Genomic DNA, 25020 nt, shown 5'->3' on the forward strand with positions numbered 1-25020 from the left:
GACAGGCCATCCGGCCCCTCTACAGGGATTCTTTGTGGGATGAAAGGACCTGCATGAAACAAGCACTGTTGAAATAGCCACCAGTAATGTGCTGCTGCACACTGCTTCTAAATGCTGCTATAATTAGCCATAGAGAGCCATTATGCCTTGTTCGACTGAAGGTCTTTGTAAAGATCAGTGTATTCAAAAATGAGAAATCCATTGAACCAAATGAACTCAAAACTACATGGGAGTTATGCTTTATCAAACTTTTTGTCCAAACTGATGTACTGATTAGACTTTCTCCAATTAAAACTATTTATATATTTCCCTAAATCCAAAATGTTATGCTCCTCTTTTAAGAACTGTATAATTTCCCCAAATTTTGTGAGTTGAAAATATCTGTATCAGCTATTAAAACTAGCCTGTTCCTACCAGACCATCGTACTTCATTTAATTTGTATAGAAGGTCTGGACTCGCTCAATTGACAAACGTTAACTCACTTGAAGGCGGGAGTCTATTGAAGTTTAAAACTATTGGATCTGACCAGTGCCACTCTGGGTCTGCCAACCAATCGCATAACGATTGGTTGTGACGTATATCATGCGCCGGCTTCTAAGCCACTCCTTCTGTTTGCTGATTGGACCAGCAGACATCTGGCTGTAGAAAACCCACTAATATACCGCACACCCAGACTGATTCCTGAAGGGAAACTGAAATTGAGCAGAAGTAGGTGCCAGGCTATACTGTATAAAAACAGCAGGAAACATGGCAATGGCACACTTTTTGCAACGGTTTAAAACTGCATTTGATTAGTGTTTTGTTCTTGCTAGAGCGGCAAACTACTGTAGGACATTTTACAAAATATGACAAACCATCTGGGAAGCACATCCCGCTGGCAATAATAATAAAAAATAATAACTCTAAAGAAAAGAAAAGCGGAACAATATAATATAGAGTTGCTAAGTTTTCTGTTTATCCAACTGAAAACATTGCTCACAATAAATCAAGATGATTGGTTTTGACAACGAGAGACTCCATAGGCTTCATCAAGTCACCAAGAATTAATTCCTTTTGTATAGACAGACATACTGTGTACAACCACCCTCCTCACTATCCAGCTGTCATGCCAGAATAGTATTCTAGACACTGTAATGATGCCCTGTGGATGACCCCCACTGGGTGTCAGAGCTGCCATACGCCAGTCTCCTCACACTGAGAGACAATGTCAGTCAGCTGCCCCTCTGCATGGCCTCTCTTTTCACCTGTCTCTCTCACTATTCTGAGTGTGTGTGTGTGTGTGTGTGTGTGTGTGTGTGTGTGTGTGTGTGTGTGTGTGTGTGTGTGTGTGTGTGTGTGTGCATGCGTGTGTGTGCGTGTGTGCGCCTCTAAACATGGCCATGTACACGATTGTCCTTATTGTTGTGTCATCTTCTTGGCAGGTTTGGCTAAGCCCATGGGTCTTGTTGAGGGCCCTGGAGGTCTTGGCCAGGGGGGAGCTGCTGCCACTCTGGGAGAAGACAGTCATGATGCCGATGGGAAGTATGAGGAGTACGGCTACAACGCTCAACTCAGTGACCGCATCTCCCTGGACAGGAGCATCCCCGACTACAGGCCTAAAAAGTAAATCCACCTCCTAGATCTACTTCAATTCTGTCATGTACATTCTCCTTCCAATCCATACACACACTCTGCACCTGTTTTCTCCCTGGCTGGCTTGTATAATGTTAGGGAGACTTGCAACCGCAAGGTTTGCCAGTTTAATCCCCCGCTGCAGTTGATAGGCTCTATTTTTGTCAAGGAACACAATGTACGACGGGACTTTGTGCCAGGAAACTAGCATTTTCATCAAGCCCACAGTGAGTTGCAGAACGAGGTGAGTCACAAATGATAAGCTGTGCAGTCAAATCCTAGTGTTAAGGATTCCATGAATTTACAACGACGTCCTGCAGGCTCTCACCGGGTCACATGCAAAGGGATGAAAACTGAACATCTTTTTTTCCTCAGTTCACCAACAGTTCATATCCGTTTTATGAGAAATATTAAAATCAAACGTATTTCTAAACACATGCAGCAGTGGTGCAAACTGTTGTTACACAAAAGTATGCACTCTGTAAGGAAGGATGCACTAAGTCAGACATGTTGAGTTTGTTGTTCCGATGTCAGGGACGGATTGGTGGACATATCAACAACATGGATAATGCAACAGTTAGTGTTTTACCTTAAACTTAAGATGTTGTATATTCTTCTAACGTTTTCATCTGTATTCAAGATTTACTAAGCAGAACAATGGCCTCAGTACCCAGTGTCAGACTGCTGGTGAGTTGTATGAATTTTCATAGGAATCGCAAACTGCCTGTCCTTCATTTCCATATCAATCTGAATAATGCTAATGTCGCCCTTATGAATGTAAAGGCTTACAGTGGCGGACATCCTGGTGGCTCATTGCATTCATTTCACACTGACTGCCCTCAGTAACCCAGTGGCATTATGTGAACTTACTCCAACTCAAAATGATTAGGCAGAATACATTTATTTTGTGCTAACAACATTATTCAAACAGCTACACTTCATGTAAAATTTGCCATTCACTTTACAATGGTCAGCATCATCAGGGTTGATAGAAGTTAAAATCAGCATTTTCGTGGAGAAATCTTTTGTGACCCTCTCTGTGTTCTGTAGAGCAAGCTTTCAGCTCCAGCGTCACTTTTTAAAAGTGCACATACTGTATATGCACTATGCAGAGTTATCTACTTTTACCTGACTTCTCAGAACAATGCTGATCCTTTATTCGCATTAGGGAGACTTGTCAGGTACTGCTACAACTTGCAGGTAATGCTTCAAGTAGACGATAAGTATGGCCATCACTAATTTGCCAGCATGTTTACTGTAGACTGTCATAGTGTTTAGGGATTGTGAAGGAAGGAAAATGGCTATTTGTGATATTGGGCTGTATAAATAAAACTGCATTGATATGATTTTGATCTCTGTTAGCAGCTGGCTAGCTCAGTGGGTAACACCACTGAATTTGGTATGGGAATGTGATTGTTGTTACCACTGCTGGGTCAGGGTGAGGCAAGCATAGGTCCTTAGACAAGACACTTAATATTTGTTTCTGTCTCAAGTTGGAAGTCGTTTTGGCCAAAAGCATAATCTTTTTTTGTTGTTGCATACTACAAAGGATTTTAACCGAATATCAATATGTGATGTTTCCTCAGTTAGACATTCTCTTCTGTGTGACGGACGCACACATTGAAGAATTTAGGGCACAATTCAGCTATGAACTGTAAAGTAACCTATTCTTAAGGGATCCTTCAATGTGTTAAAAAATATGTATTAAAAGGTTTCTTAAGTTTGTATGTCTTTATTTTTTCTCTCAAACCCATTGTTTTAATTAGAACATCTCTCGCATTGTGAACATCTAAATCCCAGTGATATGGCAGTCCGCAAAAGCAAAAGCAGGGCAAGTCAAAAGCAAAGAGAGATGATGAAAATCGCTTATTTCCCTCATAGAGCTTTACTAATGTTTTGCCGACGGTACTGACACTTTTCAGCTGGCTCCCTCTGTGATGTGCCTCTTGCTGTGCACATGGTAATGATCCTTCAAGAGCCTCCCTCCTCACTGGCCCTCTTTACTTCCCTGTTGATACTCTCTCCGTCTGTCTCATTGGCCACCTCCCTTCTCCTTATCCCTTCTGTCAGTGCATTAGAGCCATTATGGCCACAGGGCATCTCAGGGCCTCGGCCATGGGGAGTCACACTAAAGAAAATGACTTGAGACACGCCTAATCCCAACATGAAAGGACATGAACAAGATGATGGGGACAGCTGAAGAGCCATTTTATAATTTTGCAATAAAGGGAAACTTGAATTACTTTATTTTCTTTTATGAAAGAGACCCAATGGACACCCAGCAAGCAGCCCTTAATTGGCCTTTTTAAGAGATTGTTTTTATATTTAGAAAGTGAATCGCAGCTCTGATACAGTGAGTGCTGCAAGAGATGGATTGGATCGGAAGGGGATTGGAGGGAGTGGGTAATCAGGGCCGCCACTGGCGTTTATATCACACAGTGTCAAAGAACAATGGCGACAGGCAGAGACACTGAGAGGAAAATCTGACGGCCAAGAGAGGTTTTCCGAGGGCTTATTGCGGGGATAATAATTCATTTCATCCGCGCCGCTTTGTTCTCAGCTCTTTTTCACGCCCAGAAAAATTAGACTAGAGTGGAACAGGGAGGGGGAGGAGGACGAGTCAAAAGGAGCTCACTAATTAATAAAGTCAGCTGAGAGCATGCCTATGGAACGGCAAGGCTTTTTGGATATTCCTTTATTTTAATCCACTATAGTTGAACAAAAAAATTAGACGTGACACAAAAGGGAACTAAGTGTTGGGGGTTGGTCTCTCTCTGGTTTTAAATGGCGCTGACTAAGTGATGTGTGTTTGCGTATGGATTTAGTGCTAGTTCCACAGGTTGTGACTAGGTTCTGTCGGCATTTTTTTAAAATTTATTATTATTCTTTCGGACAATTCCACACAATACACAATTATCTCTTTCATCTTAAAGCTATAGACCTTCAGTGATCGCACATGGATTTTATACCTTCTGCTGTTAGTCCAGGTTTTTTTCATAGCAGTAGAATCAAAACCTGAAACATTTCTTGGGCGATTCTTTTGATTGGGGGGGCGACAACAGTTTGTAAACGCTGCCATACTGAGAAATACAGATAGAGTTTTGTGGAGCTTAATCAGCTTTGTGTCAACCCATTTTGCGATGGCTTGAATGTAACCGACATTCATTTATGTGAAAAAGTCACGCACTATAGCTTTAATACAGTTGGTGTCTTGATCTGTGTCCAAATAATCCAAACTGTGTCAAGTTCTGATGTACAGGTTATTTCTTTGTGACACTATAGTACATACAGAGAGTCTCCGAGCCCAAACAATGTTGAGTCAAACAAGGTAAAGCATCAGTCCATGACGGCTATCCAATAGGAACACTGTTTGATAAAGACATTTGTTGTGAAGCTCAATGGAAATCAATACAGTGCACCTGTTGTTTGTTCATCCTGTCACTTAAACAACACTTTAAAGAGCGAGAGAAAAATCAAAGCACTGCTAGTCAAAGAACTGTTCCCAGAAATAAAATTGATTTGTGTACAGCCGGCACAATACAGCATTGTTGGCACTACTGAGGACTCTGGGGTGCTTTCATTCCTAAATCTGGTGCGTTTGTTTAGGAGTTTTGGTTCACTAAGGCCATAGTGTCGGTCAAACTCTAGTATGTACTAAGCAACCAGACCGAGATAGCGTAAGAGTAGGTGGGTCGCTTTCAAGTGATATTTAGGGGAGTGCTTTCATTCTGTGAGATCAAAATTGCCCAATCCAGATTTTATGAATAGATATGTGACTTGAGCATGAATTCAAAAGCTAAACGTCCATTAAATCCATCTGCTGGATGTGAATCGTCGAGGAAGGGATATCATTTGAAAATCTGCACAGGAGGCGTATGTATTATAATAATGTCTTTACAACCATGGTAACGGCACATCAGCATGTGAGCGTGGTAATGAGAGCAACACCTTATACTCATCTGCTTCTTCAGAACATGACAGGGTGTGCTTGTTGTTCTACTTATTGTGTTTTGACAGTTGCTCATTAAAGTGAGTTAAATGTATTTGACACCAAAGCAACCATCCCCTGGGGCTTTTATTGTAACGGACACCTCTCTTTAGATCTGTTAATTCATGGTAATTGCTATTTAAAAAAAAGGATGTTTAGTTGCGGTCTAATACTGCTCACAATGAGTTATTTCTTGAGTTCTTTGTGACAGAACTTAAACTGCATTTAAAGGTAACCTATTATGCAACATTTACTTTTTCATGTTTTTTCAACATAAATATGGCTCCCCGGTGTGTCTAAAGACTCTTAAAGTATGAGAAAAAAAGATCACTCTCTCTTTTTCTTCACCTCCACCTTTCTAAAAACCTGTGTTCAAAATCCCCAGTCAGATTCCTCCAGATAAACCAAAATGACGATGTTGAACCTGAGAATGTACATAATATGTTACCTTTAAGGTCAAGGAAAATGCTACATGACTTCTTCTCAGTCTCCACTAATGGATTTCCCAACAGGGGGGTCCAAGTGAAGCTGCTGATGATGCGGCATGGAGGGCACCAAAACTGTCTAATGAGTTACTTTTCAGTAATGTCTACAGCTGTTGGATCTTTTGTAAAAAGCCAATGAGAACAGAAACTGGTATGAGAACTCAAAGGCACCAACGTACCAATGTATTTTTCCTCCTGGTCTGGACCAAATTAACTGATTAACAGGTGTGAAAGCTCTCTCGGCCCACCCGCTGTGAACGGTTGCAGCACTCATATAGCGTGAAAGGCGGTAACTTTTTCTGATTTCTAATTCTGATTGTGTAATAAGCCTGCGAGAGAAAGGTGACTGCAGCAACTGCAGAAGCCAGGTGAAATGCAGGAAGCAGGCACGTCCTGTCTAATGGGCTTTTAATTGAACAGGAGTCATTGAGCCGAGGACTTTGATGACTACGGGAAAGCAAAGTCCATCGCCACGACCGAACGATCATGCATTCTGAAGTCTCTCTCCTTTCCAACCTGCCTGTCTGCGGCAAAACCAATTCATAATGATTACCGCCTCAGTTGTTTCTCACACACCAAAACCTATAATCCCCTTGCCCCGCCCGCCAGCCTGTATTTCTCTCTTCTGCCCTTCACTTCTGCAAGTGACATTCTTAACTAAGATACCAGGGGACTTAAGTAGGATATTATGGTGACTTTGAGGATGCCATTCGCTGTCCTCGGGAGGCTCAGCTATGATAACAGCTTACTGGGCTGTGCAGAGAAAAACAATGAAAGCTGCTATGATTACTGACGCCCCCTGAACAAAACGAAAAGATGTAAATTTGGTCACTCATAAAAAGAAAATTGTAATCCAGGGCATGAAACCTGCTTTTCACCCTCCAGTTCTCCTCTTCTGAGAGGATTGTTATTCAATTACACCTTATCGCACCTCTATCTCTATCGTCACTTTGTCAAAGATTTGATGTTTCTATTTTCTCAAAATAGTAGTTAAACCCAAATCTATATCGAAGCACAGCACATGCTCTTCTCGCCCAAGGACCCTTGGTTTTGTGTGTGAGTGTGTGTCTGCCTGTGTGAGGCTGATAGTCAGAAAGGGGGGGGCTAAAGAAACAGGCTTACCTCATCTCCTGAGCGTCTGATACTGCAGAATGGGATCGTAAGGTCTCCACGGTGGGAGCTTCTGCTGCAAATTGTTGCTCTTTGCAAGAGTTTATCTACTAGATGGGGAAGGGGGCTTGGCGGCGGAGAAATGACAAGGCAAACCATTATCTTTTCTGAGAGGAGTGCTTGCGGATTGGAAAGTTGCTTTGGTGTTGGTGGCACCGTGCGGGTTATTGGAGGTTAATGTGAAATTTCACAGCAAATAAGAGCCGGCCAGTGGCGGGAAAAAGTCTGAGGGAGCAGTATACTGGGGCTGCAGGCTGCCGGAGGAGGAGAAGAAGTAGAAGGGGAAGGGGAGGTGTGAGAGGACTACATCATAATCTGCCGCTCTGTTTCTGTCAAGGCTTGTTCCGGGTCAAATTATGAGCTCTGTCCAGTGAGCTCAGCCCCCCATTACAAACAGATGAGGCGATCGCTCATCCTGTTAGGGCCTTTACTGGGCTTTCCCGCCGCTGCAGACAGGTACAAATTTAAGGCAGAGCGATGCCCTAAATTGGATCCAGTAACTAGGGCAATGGGACTACAATATCACTTTACGATCTCAACACTGAAAGCCAGCTTCTCACCACGTCTCAACTAGAAGCGATGAGGCCGCCTTGCTCCCTGCTGACATTTTCCAGATATTACTCTGTTAATATCAATTAACACAGTCATTCCAGCACGTCATATAACTGAACAGGAGTGAAATATACATTACTTTATATTGCAGAGTTGCCTGCCATGTCGATGCTGTGTCTCTGGAAAGGAGTGCCGCCGTGCCTAAAAGTCTTCCCCTCTCCCCTCTCCCCCCCACAAACCCACTGCCAGATTTGTCATTGTATTTATAGACCTGGCAAGGCTGATTGAGAGAGGCAATAGAGGAAGCTGTGAGCGGGAACAAAGGAGTTGCTGAGGGAGAGCATAAAATGCACGGGGAAGGACCGGAATGATACAGTGGAGGGGGTTATCAATCAAAGCAATTGTGCATTTACTCTTACAAATAGAGCGCGGTAGCAGGGCTTAAGGTATAGATAGACGTACGCAGCGTGCTCCATCATAAACACCCTCTGTGGTTTGGGTATCCTTTTATTACCGCTGCTGTCAGATGCATGTGGGCTGCGGTAATGGATATGATTGAGAACAGTGCATGAAATGACTAGGCTCTCCCAGTCCAGAACATCCAGCACCTGCGCACTACTTGGCCACTGAGACTGTATCCAGCAGATTGTCATTCCTATGCATGAATCATTGCCAGTGTTTACTTCAGGTGCCATGTAAGAAATGAAAGTGATAAAGGTGTCTGAGTGCCTTTTAAGGCAGTTCCCCGTATTACATCAAAGTTACACCAAAGTTGTCATTATACGAGGCTTCACTCGTTGTTGCCTTATTGTCGAACATTGGTATAGACCGTTTATTTTTTATTAAGAAAATGATTTGAAGGAGTACAGTGCTTTACAGCTTCTTTCAGCTTATTTTTTTTGGTTGTTTTTTTTGTTGTTCCACAACTTATGTTTTGCTTCACTCTCACAAACAGTTGCTGTTCCTTGATGTCAACATCAACTGTTTACGGCCAAAAAAAACTGTAAAACCACTTCACGCTGCCAGAAGGCTATAGTACAAAAATACAGCTGATGAACAAAGGTGGAGCATTTAACAGCTAAAGCGAGAAGCCCTATTTTTCTAAGAAATTAAGATAAAACAGCTCTAGAAGGAGAGTTAATATCGGAATGTATCAAGTCAAGTGGCAATGACACATCTCCTAATACATTTTAATGTTGCTCTGTATCTGCTGGATGCGTAATAAGCAAACTGTTTGCTTAGGAGTCAGCTACCAGCTAACCTATAGTTCAAACTTAGTTGACTTTCTTCTGACTTACAAATGTTGAGGCAATGTCTGTAAAGTTTGACAACAACAACAAAAATCTTTAGGTCTAATTTATACTAAATAATCCCATATTAAACAAGCATTGATCAGAAAAATCCTCTTTAAATTTTCCCAAATTTTCTCACCTGCTGGCAATGTCAGCTTTACATGCCAGACGTCCTCCATCACTCCAGTATTTTAGTAAATGTTTTGTCATCTTTTTACAGGGTTAACATTACTTTGTATCAGCTTATAAATGTCCGGAAATCAACTTGCAAGCTAGTGTCCTTTATGTTTTAGTGCCCCTTATTTCTTGTCTGCCACCTGCCTGGTCTCGTCTTGGTTATGTTTGCAGACAGACTCCAAAGTGCTACATTTTTCATTTACGATTCAGACTGGTTAATCTCTGTCTAATATAGAGTGTGAAAGTATGCATTAAATTAAGAGAAAATTAATATTAAAAGCAAACAGCTCAAATTGCAAGGGATTAATTTTCAATAGAAGTGGACATGACCCAAGTGCACCTCCCTAGTTATCAGGGCCGGCGGTAGCCAGGGGCCAGGGTGGGCCGTGCCCACCCAAATGTGGGCTGTGCCCACCCAATTTATTTTTATTTTTTTTTGGTGGAAGTCCAGACCCACTATCGGACGGACCTGTTCATTCACTGTCCAAGAAAATGTCAAATAAAATTCAGACACTTAATTAATACTAACAAATATACCATTACCATTCATTGCTTCTAATTGTATTATTGGGTGGGCAGGACAGCCTGCCTCCAAGTTACCATCCCGCTTATAGTGGTCACTGGTCAGCAGTGAATTGAATAATTGAATCAGTTCATCTGGGAGGTAATCCGAGGTTAACTGATCACGTCACGTTCAAGTCCATGGCATGCACAGCGTGTATTGAGTTTATTTAAACATTTTTGAAAATGGGGCTGCCCTCAGTTGCCCATGCACTGTGTATAGTCTATAGCCTATTTCAGCCTCGTCTGTGGAAAAAAAGTTAACTGGACAACATAGTTCTTCTGCTTCGTTCCTCTCACTGCATTTAAATGAATTCATTATATTACAGAAAAATATGTATAATATGTCCCGTAAAAGAAAAAGAGCACCAAGCCCATCCCCAGGAGCCTGCATAATATTTTATATTTTAAGGCTCGTCACCTCGGCTGGCTACTATTTTCACCCAGCTGGACATCGGAGCCAATAGTGGAAAGACTATATATCTATATACTGTGTATAGTATATAGCTCTGGACTACCACCATCTGGGTTGCCCAGTCCCAAAGCTTTCTCTTCAATCAGATCAGGCTGCCTACAGTTAATACTGCGATTAAATAAAAGATACTTTATGTTGTATATCATGTATATTATATGTTATTCATAAACATTTAGGAAAAAAAACATGCAAGAATCAAATCTCCCACACAGCAACACTCAAAGTGTATTTGCATATTGTGTTCTACACAATTCACAGTAAATGTGCCAAAAAGCAGACGCAGAGATCTTACAAGGGCTAAGAAATTCTGCTTGTGCGCCCTGCGCGCGCTCGCATCTTCGGTCTCTCTGCCCAGTGTGCCCACCTAAAACTTCTACAGGCCCACCCTAATCTAACCGGGCCTGCTAGTTATAGTGTGCTAGACAAATGTGTGAAGTAAAAGAAAGTAGACATATGCATAGTAAAGCCCACAATGAAAGAATACGCCCTTTTTTAGATATCCCTTTCGCTCAATTATTTTAGATTAATATGCAAAGCATTTACTATATTGTTTCACAAGTAAATGAGAAACCATCTGTTGCGTCGTCCGACATAATTGCTCGTTCCCCTCTTGCCAAATCTCATCTTTGAGAGGTGAGAACCTGCACACACACGCCTGCCCGCCATACACACACACACACACACACACACACACACACACACACACACACACACACACAGAGCAGTGTGGCTGTGAAGTACGGGGAGGGTTCTATTGGGTGGGTTAGAGAGGAGGATGTAACTTTAGCACCATGCTGGGCTCCATCTGCTGTGTGGCCGTCCACCTGCGGCCTGACCCCATAGAGGCTGCTGACTCAAGATGACAACCCGCCTCAATGCTGTTGCACCAGTAGAGTTCAGATGGCTCTCAGCAAGGCTAGAGCTGAGCTCCAACATGCTGTCTTTGAACATTACATGTGCAAGGTAGCATTGCCACACTATAATTTTGAGTTAAATACACACACTACCAAGCTTTATATCTTAGAACTGTATGGTAAATAGGGAAATAAATCAGAATTGCCATAAGCACTGTAGTACTATGTATGTGCTTCAGTTTGCAGATGTACTACAGTATTGCATTGGATTGCACATTTTCATTTTCTGCTGATCGCTTCCCATGGGCTGTAATTGTGTTCAGCTCCACAGTTTCCTTTGGACTTTTATTTAAGGTTTGCTGCATCCCATTAGTTGAGAGATTATGGGTGCTTGTTTCTGTAGCAGTCCTAATGTGTGATTCAGGTTTTAAATGACATCCTTGCCAAGTGCAGATTTCTCAAGACTGAATTTTCAGTCTCACTCATTGCCTCTATCACATCTAATAGCCTGTGAGAGCGTGTGAGACTGATACACTGTGACAATGTAATATATTGTCGTGAATGCTATTTTACCTGGCCAATGCGATATGTCGCTTCAGCGTCTTAAACAAAGCACTCTGCCTTGATGTTAAGCAGACGACTTCGGGAGCTTGACAGGATTTACCGAGGCTAAACGAAAACACAAAGATGTGTTTGCACTATAGATGATTCATGTGGATTTGATATTCTAATCCAGAAGCATTTTACAAGTGTTACATTACAGCCCAAATCTCTTGTAAATAATTCAACCGCAACAATTACATTGGCCAACTCATTATCCCTACATAATGAGTCAGCACCGCTGAATAAGATATGTGAAAACATTCGGAAACAAAGGCAAAGAAGCTGGTGAAACAGCGTTTGTCAGCGGAGGCTAATCGGAGCGACGTGGAAAGATTCACAAGATGTTGGCTGGGCGTATGTGTGTGTTTCACAGTTGCCACAAAAAATCGCCTAAGTTCTTCCACCCCGTCAACGCTGTTATTTCTGACTTCAAAGTCACAGTATATTTGTGAGAGACTACTGTATTTTACTGGAAATGACTGGGGAAGTTTGACAGAATTGAGATTACCTGCAGAAGAGAGTAACAGGATCGTTGAGACGGAGTGTGTGAGGCAGACACTGGAGATAGACCAAGTGAATGTACTATGGATTTGTTTGCATAACCTAGTGTACAGTTTATTTGATTAATTAGGTCAGTGTCGGTGGCAAGGTGAGGTAGACAGACTTACAAGAGGTTACCTTGTGTTCTATGTATTAGGGACAGGTGGCATAGAGACCAAGACAGGTGGTGACACAGCTGATAGGTTAAGATATGGAGGCTGTTTGTATTTAAAGCAGTACTATGGTGTTTTCTAACTTAATTTTTCACTGGGATTTTGTCCACAATAACCATTCCACTTAAATTTGACTGAGACTAGACTTGTTCTTGCACCAATATCCCCCAGGCACTTAGGAAGTGATATAAATCGCTTTGGACAACTATTGCCTAATTATTTAGACATTGCCGTCAATAAAGAGACCAGAAATTGCTGTCACGTAGTGACATAATACAGCTTTAAAGAACACTCGTAAATGTTTTCTCTTTTATCCTGGATCTGACCATATGCAAGCTCATGTTTGCATCTAATCAAACCTAGAGAAACCTGGATATTCAACCACCTGTATAGGTGTTTCTAACATTATCTAGCTTTCTTATTGTATGTCGTCAGTAGAGGTGTCTGCTTGTCTTCTCCATGCAGACACACTGTCAGTTCTGTGCGGAATGCGATTGCACAGCAGTTGAGAATGAGGATGAACCCAGTTTGGCTTTTGGCTGCCTGGAGCCTGCTGCGTTCACGACTGTGACAGGATTTGACTTCACTGAATGTGACAATGCAGTTCATACTCCACATTACCAACACCATGCTGACTGCATGGCTCTGTCTCGAACAGGAGGAATTCTGATCACTTTGGTTAACATCCGACTATTGATCTACTGTAGTTCGTCATAAGGTCCCATTTAAATTCAGGAATTGTTTTAATTTTTGACAAAATACCTGCTAAACTAATTACATTCTCATCAACCTCAGCTGTACTTTGTGCTTGTTCCTGCTTAGCAAACGTTAGCATGCTCACACTTTTTAACTAAGATGGTGAACCTGGCAAACATTTAGCCAGTAGCACAGCCTCATAGAGCTGCTGACATGTTTGTGGTGTTGTATTCTTCGTTATTGGATGATACATGTAACATGACATAGCAGGTGAATAAATTCATCTTTCTCAAAAGCATTACAATATTTTATCCGGTTACCTCGATGTTTACATGTTCAAACATATAACCGGGATACTCTGAAAAGCCCGGTAATAATTGGCTTACTAGAAAGGAGCGTGGATGAAAACACAATGATGAGGGGAAAAACAAGAGTTATTAATGTTCATAAGACCCATGAGGCCTAATTTGTACCTATTATACAATGTTTTATCAGTTTGGATGCAGTGCACCAGCAAGCAACTCTGTCTCCTAAAAATGACATTCATATACAACTAATTTGCTTAGTATTCTGGAAGACGGTCATTTGTACCTGGATCACTGGGCACATTTTTTGTTCTTCCATCCAGTGAACAGTGTGACATTGTAATACTTTTTTAAGTTTTAGTATATACAAAAAAAATAAAAAATGTACATAAGAGACTGGTTCACTTCTTGGCATCCCATAGTTTAGGCTACTAACATACTTAGGTTAGATAGTGTTTGTCATTTCGGTTTATATTTTATGGAAAACGTCAGTGCATCATTTACTATTGACTTTTCCAATTTATAACCATGACCACAGCTCTTCCCTTACATTCAGTGCTATAAATTTGATTGTTAATCATGCTTTAGTTGCTATCAGCTGATATCGTTGGGCTAAAAAGGAAATGCATGGACATTGTACTGTTTTTAATAGGCATGTTATTGTTATATTGATTGGAACATGTGGTCTTATCGAATAAGACCATAATAAAAAATCATAAGTACACTTTAATTTTTAATGGTGTTGTTGGTGCTATACCAAATGTTAGGCTATTGGTCATGAACCTGTGAGGCTGTGTTAAAAATACATACATTTCTCTCCTGAATTCTGGAGAATAGTACATGTTGTTCAGCATGTGTTACAGCGTGGCAGCTCCAGTATACCGCAGCAGTAGTCACGGTACAGTAAACAACATCCTGGTCTTGGGGCTGCAGCTTCCCCATTAAATGGATGTGGGCCTTCAAATGATGTCTCTTGTTAGTTTGGTGCATGGAGGAAAAAGTGATCCAGGATGCATCCGTTTTTGTTTTGGAGAAAAATATACCGTAAGGCTGCAGGCCCCATGGGTAAACACTGGGAATGTGATACTGAATGTTTTATTCAAGTTTTAAGCGGAAAAAGCAGCTCAGAAACTCCAACCAGTGTAGGGGTTGTGATGAGACTGATTTACATCCATCTTCCATGTGCACATTTTGACTTTTCACATTGGTGTAACTAATCACATTAATTACCTGCAGGTGTGCTGGGCCCTGCTACTGCACGTGCTCACCCCCACACCCAAATGAAACGGAGCCATCGTTAATGTCATTAGTTGCACCTGTCACATTCCTGCTATGGCAAGTCATACTGTCTGCTGTGAGAACACGCTGTCAATGTGGGCTGAGGGTCACACAGAGATCCTTGAGGATGTATTAAACAGCTACGAGGGGATTACATGGGGAAATAAAGGGTTTTTATGTCTGAGGTTTAAGAGAACTTAATTGCATAGTTATTGTATTTCATTCATTTCATTTCACAACAGAATTCCTAGTTTCCTGATTAATATATGCAAAATAAATTCTGTAAAGATGACCAGTTTATGAAACAGCTCTTGCCAAGGGTAATATGAGAATATTGAAACTGCCTACATCTGTACAGCAGTTTAGCATAAACACTGGAAACAGGAAAAGAGCTTAACCGCTAGGTGGATTATGAGTGTATTTTCATAACTTTGGACACAAGCAGGCTAGCTGTTTCCACATTTGAATTTTTTTAATGCTAAGCTAAGCAAAACTGTCTCCTAGCTGTATAATGTACATTAAGATATAACAGTGGTATCAATACTTTCTAGTCTAACTCTTATCAAAAAGCAAATAAGTGAAGTTAGTACATTTGGTCTGTGCTATAGCTAACCTCTATACGTCTACCATACAGAGGCAGCTATGTTTGTTATTTCCTCGAATGATAAAAAAGGACAAATTCCAGCTAGTCAGAGCACTGTCTAATCATTTTACATTTACCTCACCAGGTGTAAGCAGCTGACGTACGCAGAAGACCTCCCTCAGATCTCTGTGGTGTTCATCTTTGTGAACGAGGCTCTGTCAGTGATCCTGCGCTCTGTCCACAGTGTGGTCAACCACACACCAGCACAAATGCTCAAGGAGATCATCCTGGTCGACGACAACAGTGACAGTGGTAAGGCCTTTTACAGCTTTATTAATAAGTAGAGTAAAAGAATATAAGGATCGCCATCTCAGGAACTAATTCCTATAGCACTATGTGACCAGTCTTTAACCCCTGGTCGCTTGCCATATGCTTTGCTTCACATTCATTGATTGAGATCTTTCCAGTCGTGGTGAACATTGAGCCTCATCTAAAATCTGTTTTTGCATCGGGTTCAATTGTTTCTCGCCTACAAGTGTATCCTTTCATACTTTGAATCTTAAACCTTCAGTTTATCTGATGCTGTAGGATCGCTTATTCAGTTGAAACAGTCATCCTATTTTTATCATGTTTTGTCTTCCCCGGTGGAACGTGAACTAGAGTGTGACACACAAACGAGCTGGTGTGATGAGAGTAACACTTGAAGGGACGGGGAACTCCTGCGTGTGGGCGCTTCAACAGCGGGTTTTAAAAATAGCTTTAAAAAAGATAGAGGAAAGAGAAGGGATGAGATTTGTGTTGTCCTTTCTTTCTACACTGCTGCGTGCTCCCGTCTCCATGGCGATGTGGGGATAAGCCTCAGTTGCCTCCACATCGTTGTGACGCCCACAGCAGCTGATGACGCTCGGCTACGCATCCCAACAACTTTCCCTGTTCGGAGAGAGGGAGAGGGAGAGGGAAAGGGGGAGAGGGAGAGAGAGAGAGGGGGGGAGAGGGAGAGAGAGAGAGGGAAAGGGAAAGGGGGAGAGGGAGAGGGAGAGAGAGAGGGAAAGGGGGAGAGATAGAGAGAGAGAGAGAGAGAGAGAGAAAGGAAGAGAGAGGGGGAGAGGGAGAGAGAGAGAGACGGACAATGGACTCGATTCCAGACGACACTTGGCCCCCCTTCACTTGGCACAGAGTAACAGGCCGGCCGCCCTCAGGCTGGCAGAGGAAAAGGGCGCATGAATAACATACTGTAAAAAAAGAGCATGCAGTAGTCACCACTGGCACATCTCCGCTCCCCCGCCGAGGCTCTAACTGCCTCCTATTAAACAGGAAGTCGTTAAAAGCAAGTGAATAGACGGGAAAAAACGGAAGTCAAACCATCCTCTTATTTCAGTCAGTCTGCCCCTTTTATTTTGACTCCCATAAGTGTTTTCCTGAAATTGACTTTTGAAGGACAACCCTGTTTTGACTATAAAGACTGACAGCATTCGATTATATTATAATTTACCCATTCCTCCTTCCCATAAAATATTATAAGTGTGAAGGTGTGAAAGACTCCAAAACATTTAGACTCTCATAAAACTCACAAAAACCTCTCAATAAAATCCATCAAGAAATGATTTCATATCTTGAGCAACTCTTAAGAAGCAACTCTGAGAAGAAAACTCTGGAATACTCAGTTGAAAGCTGCTCCGATCAATATTTCATATATTAACAAAGGATTAAATGACGACATTGAGCAGTTAGCAATTATAGCTGGTGAACACAGTGGGACATTTTGTAGCTTAAAAAGCCAACTTAGTGGAGAGCAAAGCAGGGCTAAAAGGGGAGTGGGGGGTGATACATTCATTGTCTGAAACATGACTCGGAATGAATGCTAATGTTGCTCCGTGTCTGCTTTTTGCCCATGAAAATCAATGCATTTATAAAAATGAGAAAAGCACAAATGAACAAAACATAAATATAACTATGCCAGACAATTTAATTTGCAAGTGTTTTTATGATGTAGTTTTCGACAATTAGTAACCACCCTCATCAACAACCGACACGACTGTCTGATATCCTGATTTGTACATCACAAAGTCCCACTAATTAAACCCTGGAGATCCACTCAGTTCACCACAAAAACACTTGAAGCATTGACTCTCATCAGATTTGTTCGTATTACATTGTATCCACCCAGATGAAGTGGGAAATGTAAACCGATGTTCATTGGCAGCAACAAAAAAAAAACACTTCAATCTGAACTCTACAGTATTTGCAACTCCTGCGTCTTCTGCAGAAACCTTTGCTCTGAATGATCACTGACTGTCGTTATACATCAGTGTTCTGTGTGCAGTTCACTGACATCCCGGCACATGGCTGCTAGTTTTTGATCTTTTCTTTGTCCACTTGCCTTCTGCGTGTTAAACAGAAGGCCCGATTCAGCTCACTGACACGGCCGTCAAGGGGCTTTTACTGTATGTTTACCAATGTTGACGATAACTTGTGCAGATGTGCGGCTTGTTGCTCAGGGGGCCACTCAGCTGTGACATTAGACAATTAACATGCAGGCTGGACTGCTCGACCTTTTCTGGATGGCTCCGTCTGTCCCCTCTCGTTTAAACAAGGCTCAGAGAGATGAGTGAAGGTACAGCCACACTCACTCACTCCTCCTGGCATAATGAATCACACACACAGGATGCATGTTCGCCCTCTTGGCCGCGACCCATTTCCTTTGCCGGGAAAAGCCGGTGACATTTATTGGTGGCTGGGAGGTTTATTCACAGCACTGGTTCCAGCGGTTTGAGCTGAATTCACATTTCCACTTGGTGTGTGTGTGTGTGTGCGCGTGTTTGTGTGTGCGCGCATCAGGCAGGACGACTCCAATTCATTGTTGTTCGTAATGTTCGTGACAAGGAAAAGCTTAATGAACCCGAGAGAATTCAATTCTAGCAAATACCACCAACAAATTGATAACTTAATGATTCGTATAATGAAAACAGCGCATTAAACTGTGATATTCATTTTCAAGTGGAGCTGAATAACTTCAAACATTTGGTACATTAGTAAGTCTGATTAAAGCCTGTGAGTGAAGGATTTGCTCATTAACATACTGCAGTAAATGTCTCACTCTGACATATTGTGACACTGAGTATGTTTCCATCCAAAAGTTTTTATTCAAATGAAGTAATATTGAATGAACAATTTCTTATAGAAACAGAAATATTTGATTGAATTTCATTATATCGACACAAATTTTATATGTTCAATGTCCTTGAATTTTCTCTTATTTGTCGATTAATGCCGATTGAATCGTTATTTGCCCAAATATTTATGAACAGCCGTCGCCTTTGTCGTGTGGCATTAATGTGCATAATAACGAATTTTTACTTACCGTCGTTGCTGTTGTCTGATTATGGTCGATTATGGTGATGGGGCGCTATGAGCTACCACATAAGCACTAATATAACTTGTGAAATATGAATCATGTATTGGTAGATGGTGCAATCCATTTTGGCTAACAACAAACTTTTGTTTTCAGATGTTTGCTTGAAAGTTGTGCGATTCAGAGCGAAAATGTATGGAAACACCTTAAAATGCTTGAAATCTATACCAATTATTTTGTGAAACGGTAGCCTATGTGAAGTTACTACGAACACGTTTTTACTAGCTTAAAAGCTGTTGGATGGAAACACACTTTCACCAGCTTAATTTTCATAAATGTTTTCAATCGATAATTGGATGGAAACATAGTGACTGAATTGTTTCTATTTACTGTCAAATGATCTTCCTTTGTTCTTCATTTAGTCCAATTTAGCTCAGTTTTGTTGGAGTTCACTCACTTTAATGTGTCATCTCCAAATGACGGACTGACTGTTAAATACAGGTTAGAGCAGGGGTTTTCAAAGTGTGAGAGAGTGAGCCCCCCCTCAGAGAACAAATGTCAGCGGAGCCCCCCCCCCAAAAAAAAGAAATTATTATTTTACAAATTTAAACATGTTTTTGTAACATTCTAAAAAATTTTGTGCGTTTTTAAACACATTTAATACATTTTAACATCTTAATCCAGTGTTTTAATCCTGCTTCCTTTAAGCATGGATACTACTGACTGAGTGTGCATCGGAGTGAGAAAGATAGGCAGACAGACTTGCCCAAATTATTGACTAGTTAAATGTCATTCACACACCCAGTGTTTTTTCGCTAGTGCCTCCAATGTCCTGCTGGAGGAGAATAGTAGCCAGTGGAGAACCAGACCCTCCTAGGGGGGTCCGGGGGTATGCCCCCCCGGGAGATTTTTTTTCACCTTTTTAAAGTGAAATGCATGAATCTGGTGCACTTTGAGAGGACAATTAAGAGGCTAAATATGAGGATTTTTGTGTGAACAAATAATTTGGAGACACTGGGTCTGATGAATTAGAAGCTATTGAAGAAGGACACATGGATTTTCCATAAAAATATTAATTTAAAATAAACAAAATGTATGCAGGGTCCTCTGGGTTGGGCTTGGTGCTCTTTTTCTTTAATGAGACCTATTTCTCTGTAATTTACTGAATGCATTTAAATGCAGTGAGGGGAACGAAGCAGAAGAACTTGTGTCCAGCTATGCCGTGATCTTAGTATAAAAAAGAAAAACTAAAAAAAAAAAAAAATTTTTTTTTTTTTTTTTTTTTTAGTTTTTCTTTTTTTTTACATATTCATCCGCGCCCCCCTGCCATAACCCCGCGCCCCCCAAGGGGGGCGCGCCCCACAGTTTGAAAACCGCTGGGTTAGAGGGTGTAGCTCTCATTGTTGTTTTCCTATTTTTTTCTGGTCAGTGATTTCGAGGAAGTTAAGCATAATGTTGCTTGAGCAGAATTTTAAATGAAGTAGACGAAAGTTAAGAGTAGGTTAAGAGTGAAGGATTGCTGTTTCCAAAAAATGTGGAAGAGTTGGTTAACCTCCATATTGCTGCTGTGCAGTTAATATCCACAATGCATTGGTCTACTGCTTATACCATAGATAGTATAGCTTATACTGTAGAACAGCCTTTGGATGTTATTCCTGATAAGCTTTTCGGCCCATTGGACATTTTAAAATGATACTCCCAGGGCTAGCCCAGGGCTTGCTTTTTATTTAATACATTTTTAAAACAATATTTAATAAAAATCAAATTGCTTGTGGTGAGCCAGTTTACCTGTTGGCTAACTACTGACTGTGACTGTGCGACGGTGATCATATCAAAGGGATCAATTTCAGACCTGTTTCTGTATCAGAGTCTGAAACGAGTTCATAAATATGCCGTTTACAATAACGGTACATTAATTTACTATTATTTAATGCTTAGTTGATGTTACTGATGGTGAGTTAATGCTTATTAATCATTTACTGTAATTGTTTAGTTATTAACGGTACGTTGATTGGTTAGGAATGAACTACGCTCAGTAAACTAATGTTTATTAAGCACTAACTAAACAGTTATTAATAGTTGGGTAATGCTTTGTTAATATTGAATAAGCATTAACTAACATTTAATTAATGTACCTTTATTGTAAAGTGTTACCAATCTGCCTTTAGAAGAATGTGACCTGTGGTTTGTGTAGCAGAAGTACATTTCTTTCTCTCTGAATGTAAACATTGTACTCTACCAGACCTTTTGTCTGACAGCTGTTCTAAGGCTGATCTCACTGGATGGGAAACAGAGAGTCCCGCGGGTTATTTTTAATTCAGGTATATTTCTAGTTGGTGAGGCAGTGTGTGGGAGGATCTAAGCTTTACAGTATGTACTGTAAGTGACCACCACTTTTTAAAGAATCAAAAGCATGTTCAATACCACTCCACCATTCCATCTATCTTTAGACAACACAAAGGCTTGTCCCATGGCTCCAAAGGAATTCATGTTTCTCCTTGTGCATTCTACTAGGCATTCATTTTGTATTCATAGCATGATGGATAGATATTTATCCTCTGCTATGTTGCGCAGCCAGTCCTTTTAAAATGTATTCCTTGCTCCATAACTCTCCTCTGGTGGATGCAGTCCAATGTTTTATTTGCCCGGGTTCAGAGGGAGGCCCATAACTTTTCTCCATCCCAGCAAAGCCCAATAATTATTACACTCTAATAGCTTTTATCATATTGTAGCTGCAGGGCCGGTTGATGATAAATGAGAGCCGTTGAACAAGTTTGAGCAAACAGAACCAAGATGCAAAGGTCCTTAGACCCTCAAAGAGGTGCACTGCATTTAACATTTAACAATGACAGTTACAAAATATAATACAGTAAAGTCTTACCTCATTATTTCGTAGTGATTTCACGTCACATTAATAGGTCATGTTTGGACACACCACTCTGAGATGTTCAGTTGTCTTTGGATGGAGTGCTAACTTCCATTAAGGAGACAATATATGTGTGTGTGTGTTAGTTTATTTTTTCTTGTGTTTTACTTAGTTTGATTTGTAACTTTTTTGTATGTTTGTAGATGTCACCCACCTCCAGAGGTTCATTGGATGAAAATAACGTAATAATGATCATTATAACTTAATTTGTAGGGCTTGTTTCGAAATCCACATTACAATGCAGTGGAGACAAAAAAAAGACAAACTAATCCTGTTTTAAATTATTACAATAAAAACAATTTGGTGTATAAAATAAATAAAGCAAATGTAATGAAGAAAAGGCAGAATATAAGAGCAAAGCATTTTCAAATTATCTCAAAGACAGCTCAAGGGAATTAAAAAGTTGAATAGAAGCAGGGAAGGCTCTCTGATAAAAGTATGTTTTAAGAAGTGAATTAAAAGGGATTACTGACTAAGCAGACTCAGATTTATAAGGCAGGTTGTTCCAGAGCCTCGGGGCCTGCACTGCAAATGCTGTCCTCTTTAGTTTTCATCTGGGCCAAGGGAACAACAGACAAAAGACCCCTTCCAGAGGATCTTAAAGTACATACTGGCACGTGAGGTCTGAAATATAGCTGGGAGAGAGGCCATTAAGAAAAGTGATCAGTCATCATCATTTCAGTTTGTGAGCATAAAATGCTCTGAAATCATCTTTTTGTATTTGATTGAAGTGGAAGAAGTAATCAGATCCTTTCCTCAAGTAAACTTAGAGACGAGTGCCAATTTTACCAATGCAAAAATACTCTTTTTTTTACAAATATTCCTGCCTTCAGAGGAATGATCAGTACAATGTTCTTATTATCAAAAGTGTAAGTGGCTCAGTGGCTGAGAGTTTTAGCTTTTCTTGTGAAACCTTGAACAATTTAACCTCTTTTGGCTTCGATGGGTTATGTTATATTTAATCTGTAAATATTAACTGCAACCCCTGTAGGCTAGTGTAGTGGAAATGTCAAGTAGCACAAATGGAAAGAGTCAAGACGGTACAAGTTCCAGACAAAAAAACCTGTTCACAGTGACACCTAAGTAAAGTACTTGAGGTAATTTACCTATTGACTCTGATATAAGATGATAGTCTCCAGAGAAATGTTGCCAGCTTGACGGCAGTTTCAAATCTAAGATATGTAAGAGAACCATTGAACGACACATCAGGAGACAGAGAAAGACAGAAACCGAGCTCGGCTGTTGCTTTGTGTAAAAATGCTAAGGCGCTTTTGCTGCAAGGGTCACCGCTGGCAAATTCACCCGCTCTCTCTGCAACAGTCACCACTATAAAGTTAAGACCTTCAGCTAGAAAAAAGACTCCTGACAGTCCTTCCACTCACTGCGTCTCCTTGGACACACAGACAGGGGATTAGACTGCCATTTTCCCCCCTACTTTAACTGGCTGATTTATGTCACCACCAAAGTCAGAAGCTAGAGGTGTAGGTAGTGCTCAGAGTCAGTATGCCACGAGCGTCCTTATTAATCTCTTCCTCAGAAAGTGGAACGCTCAGCAGCAGCAACCTACAAGCTCAAACAGTCATCTATCCTCCAACCAAACACAGACTGCAATCTGTGCAACTGGCTGTTCATCTGGTAAACTTTGTGATGGCAGCCACGTATGTGAGAGCGGAGGAGGAGAGATGGTACAATCCAGCTGGAATACAGACATCAGCAGAGGAACGCATGAGATAGTCACACTGTCTAGAAACCCATTAAGTAAACCAGAAAACTGTTTTAAGATTACCAAATGAATGCTGCTTTTCTGCCTTTATTTGGATGAATATTCAATATGAGTATATATACTGTATAGGGCCTGTTATATAATATGTTTTGATAAAGAAACACAGTATATTAAAGCAGTGGTAGGTTGCAAAACAAAATTAGTTTCTCACAAAGTGTGTCTCTAAATTCATCGGTCAATATCCAATGCTCAGTTTCAGCACTATTTTCCATGGTCAGCTTGTTTGCCCTTACCGTATTTACCCAAATATGCTGACCTCTGCAGCATGCATCCCATGGGTTTATGGCATTAGGGCCTGGGACGAGGTTACTAGTTGGCTGTTCTATACTGCTCTTGTATGGGTTTATTTCACAGACATCAGGATCAATCAGTATTTCTCCTTAATAATTCCAGTAGCCTATTTTGTCATTGGTTATTGATTATATTTATGCATTTTTTATGTTTTTATGTTTTTTTTATTTTATCTTTTGCTCTTTGGTTTAAATGCCTGTGATAAATGTGTTTTTGTTTTATATTTTTCTTTATTTTGTGACTGTAAAGCACTCTGAGCTGCATTCTATGTATGAAGGGTGCTATACAAATAAAGATTAGTATTACTATACAAATAAAGATTATAATTACATTATACACAATTTTTTGTTAAAGGGTAAAAATAATGACAATATTTTTTTATAATGAACACTCATTTTAACAGCAGCCCTGAAATAACTCCACGGCAAGTGGGGCTAAAGACCTTTCAGCACTAGTCTTGGGTTATCTTTTAAAAAAAACACACATAATAATTTTCTACAACTGCCTGGTCAATGTTCTCTCACTGCCATTTTGGGGTCAATTAAAGCAAGTTTCTCTCTAATCTGCTTTCTTTCAGTGGAGCTGAAATTCAACTTGGACCAGTATGTGAACAAACGCTACCCTGGCCTGGTGAAGATCGTGAGGAACAGCAAGCGGGAGGGCCTGATCAGAGCCAGAATACACGGCTGGAATGCTGCCACGGCTCCTGTGGTTGGCTTCTTTGATGCCCACGTGGAGTTCAACACTGGCTGGTAAGACTAAGGTCATGTTTAACATGAGAAGGTTCTAAGCTGTGTTCTCTATCCTTACTCACCTTTACCTTTTGTGCTCTGCTTTCTTCACTAGGATGTCATGTGAGATAATGATCGTTAAATGTGCAGTTTAGGACGCCCTAAGCTCTTATCTGCCATGCCTGACTGAGACAGCGCTTTTCAGCAGAATTATTATCAAAAGGGTTTATCATTAATAAGCTTTTCTTTCTTGCATCTCCTTTTTATAACGGGCTTTGGTTAAAGCTGAATAAAAAGACGTCCCAATTCAATGAGACTACTTCTCCACTTATGACGAGAGAGTGAGAGAGACAGAGAGAGAGAGAGAGAGAGAGAGAGAGAGAGAGAGTGTTACACTGTGAAAGGTGAGAGTGAGTGTAATTAAAAAGGGAGCTCAGATGTTGAGCATTTCGATACTATTTTACCTGTTGGGTTCTGAGCTTATTCATCATATAAAATTACTTCTGGGGGTCTCAGTCCAATGTTTGCCTGCTGCTGAAGTTAACCAGCAAACAAGTCACTCAAATAGATGTAATTGGCACCTAATTTGAGCC

The 25020-nt window shown here is 40.8% G+C and overlaps 1 protein-coding gene across 1 annotated transcript in view; it reads left to right on the forward strand.

Annotated features, from left to right (window-relative positions):
- The window catches only part of galnt9 (polypeptide N-acetylgalactosaminyltransferase 9), a gene marked incomplete at both ends in the record, with an annotated part of 83395 nt that overhangs the window by 11484 nt on the left and 46891 nt on the right, over nucleotides 1–25020 (forward strand). Inside the window, 3 exons of the mRNA XM_080040784.1 lie at nucleotides 1423–1603; nucleotides 15490–15656; nucleotides 24274–24448. Of these exons, the coding sequence (XP_079896910.1) occupies nucleotides 1423–1603; nucleotides 15490–15656; nucleotides 24274–24448 (523 nt within the window). The remainder of the gene's footprint in view (nucleotides 1–1422; nucleotides 1604–15489; nucleotides 15657–24273; nucleotides 24449–25020) is intronic.

Source organism: Ammodytes marinus (genome assembly GCF_949987685.1).
Source record: "Ammodytes marinus genome assembly, chromosome: 2".
Taxonomy (NCBI): Eukaryota; Metazoa; Chordata; class Actinopteri; order Uranoscopiformes; family Ammodytidae; genus Ammodytes; species Ammodytes marinus.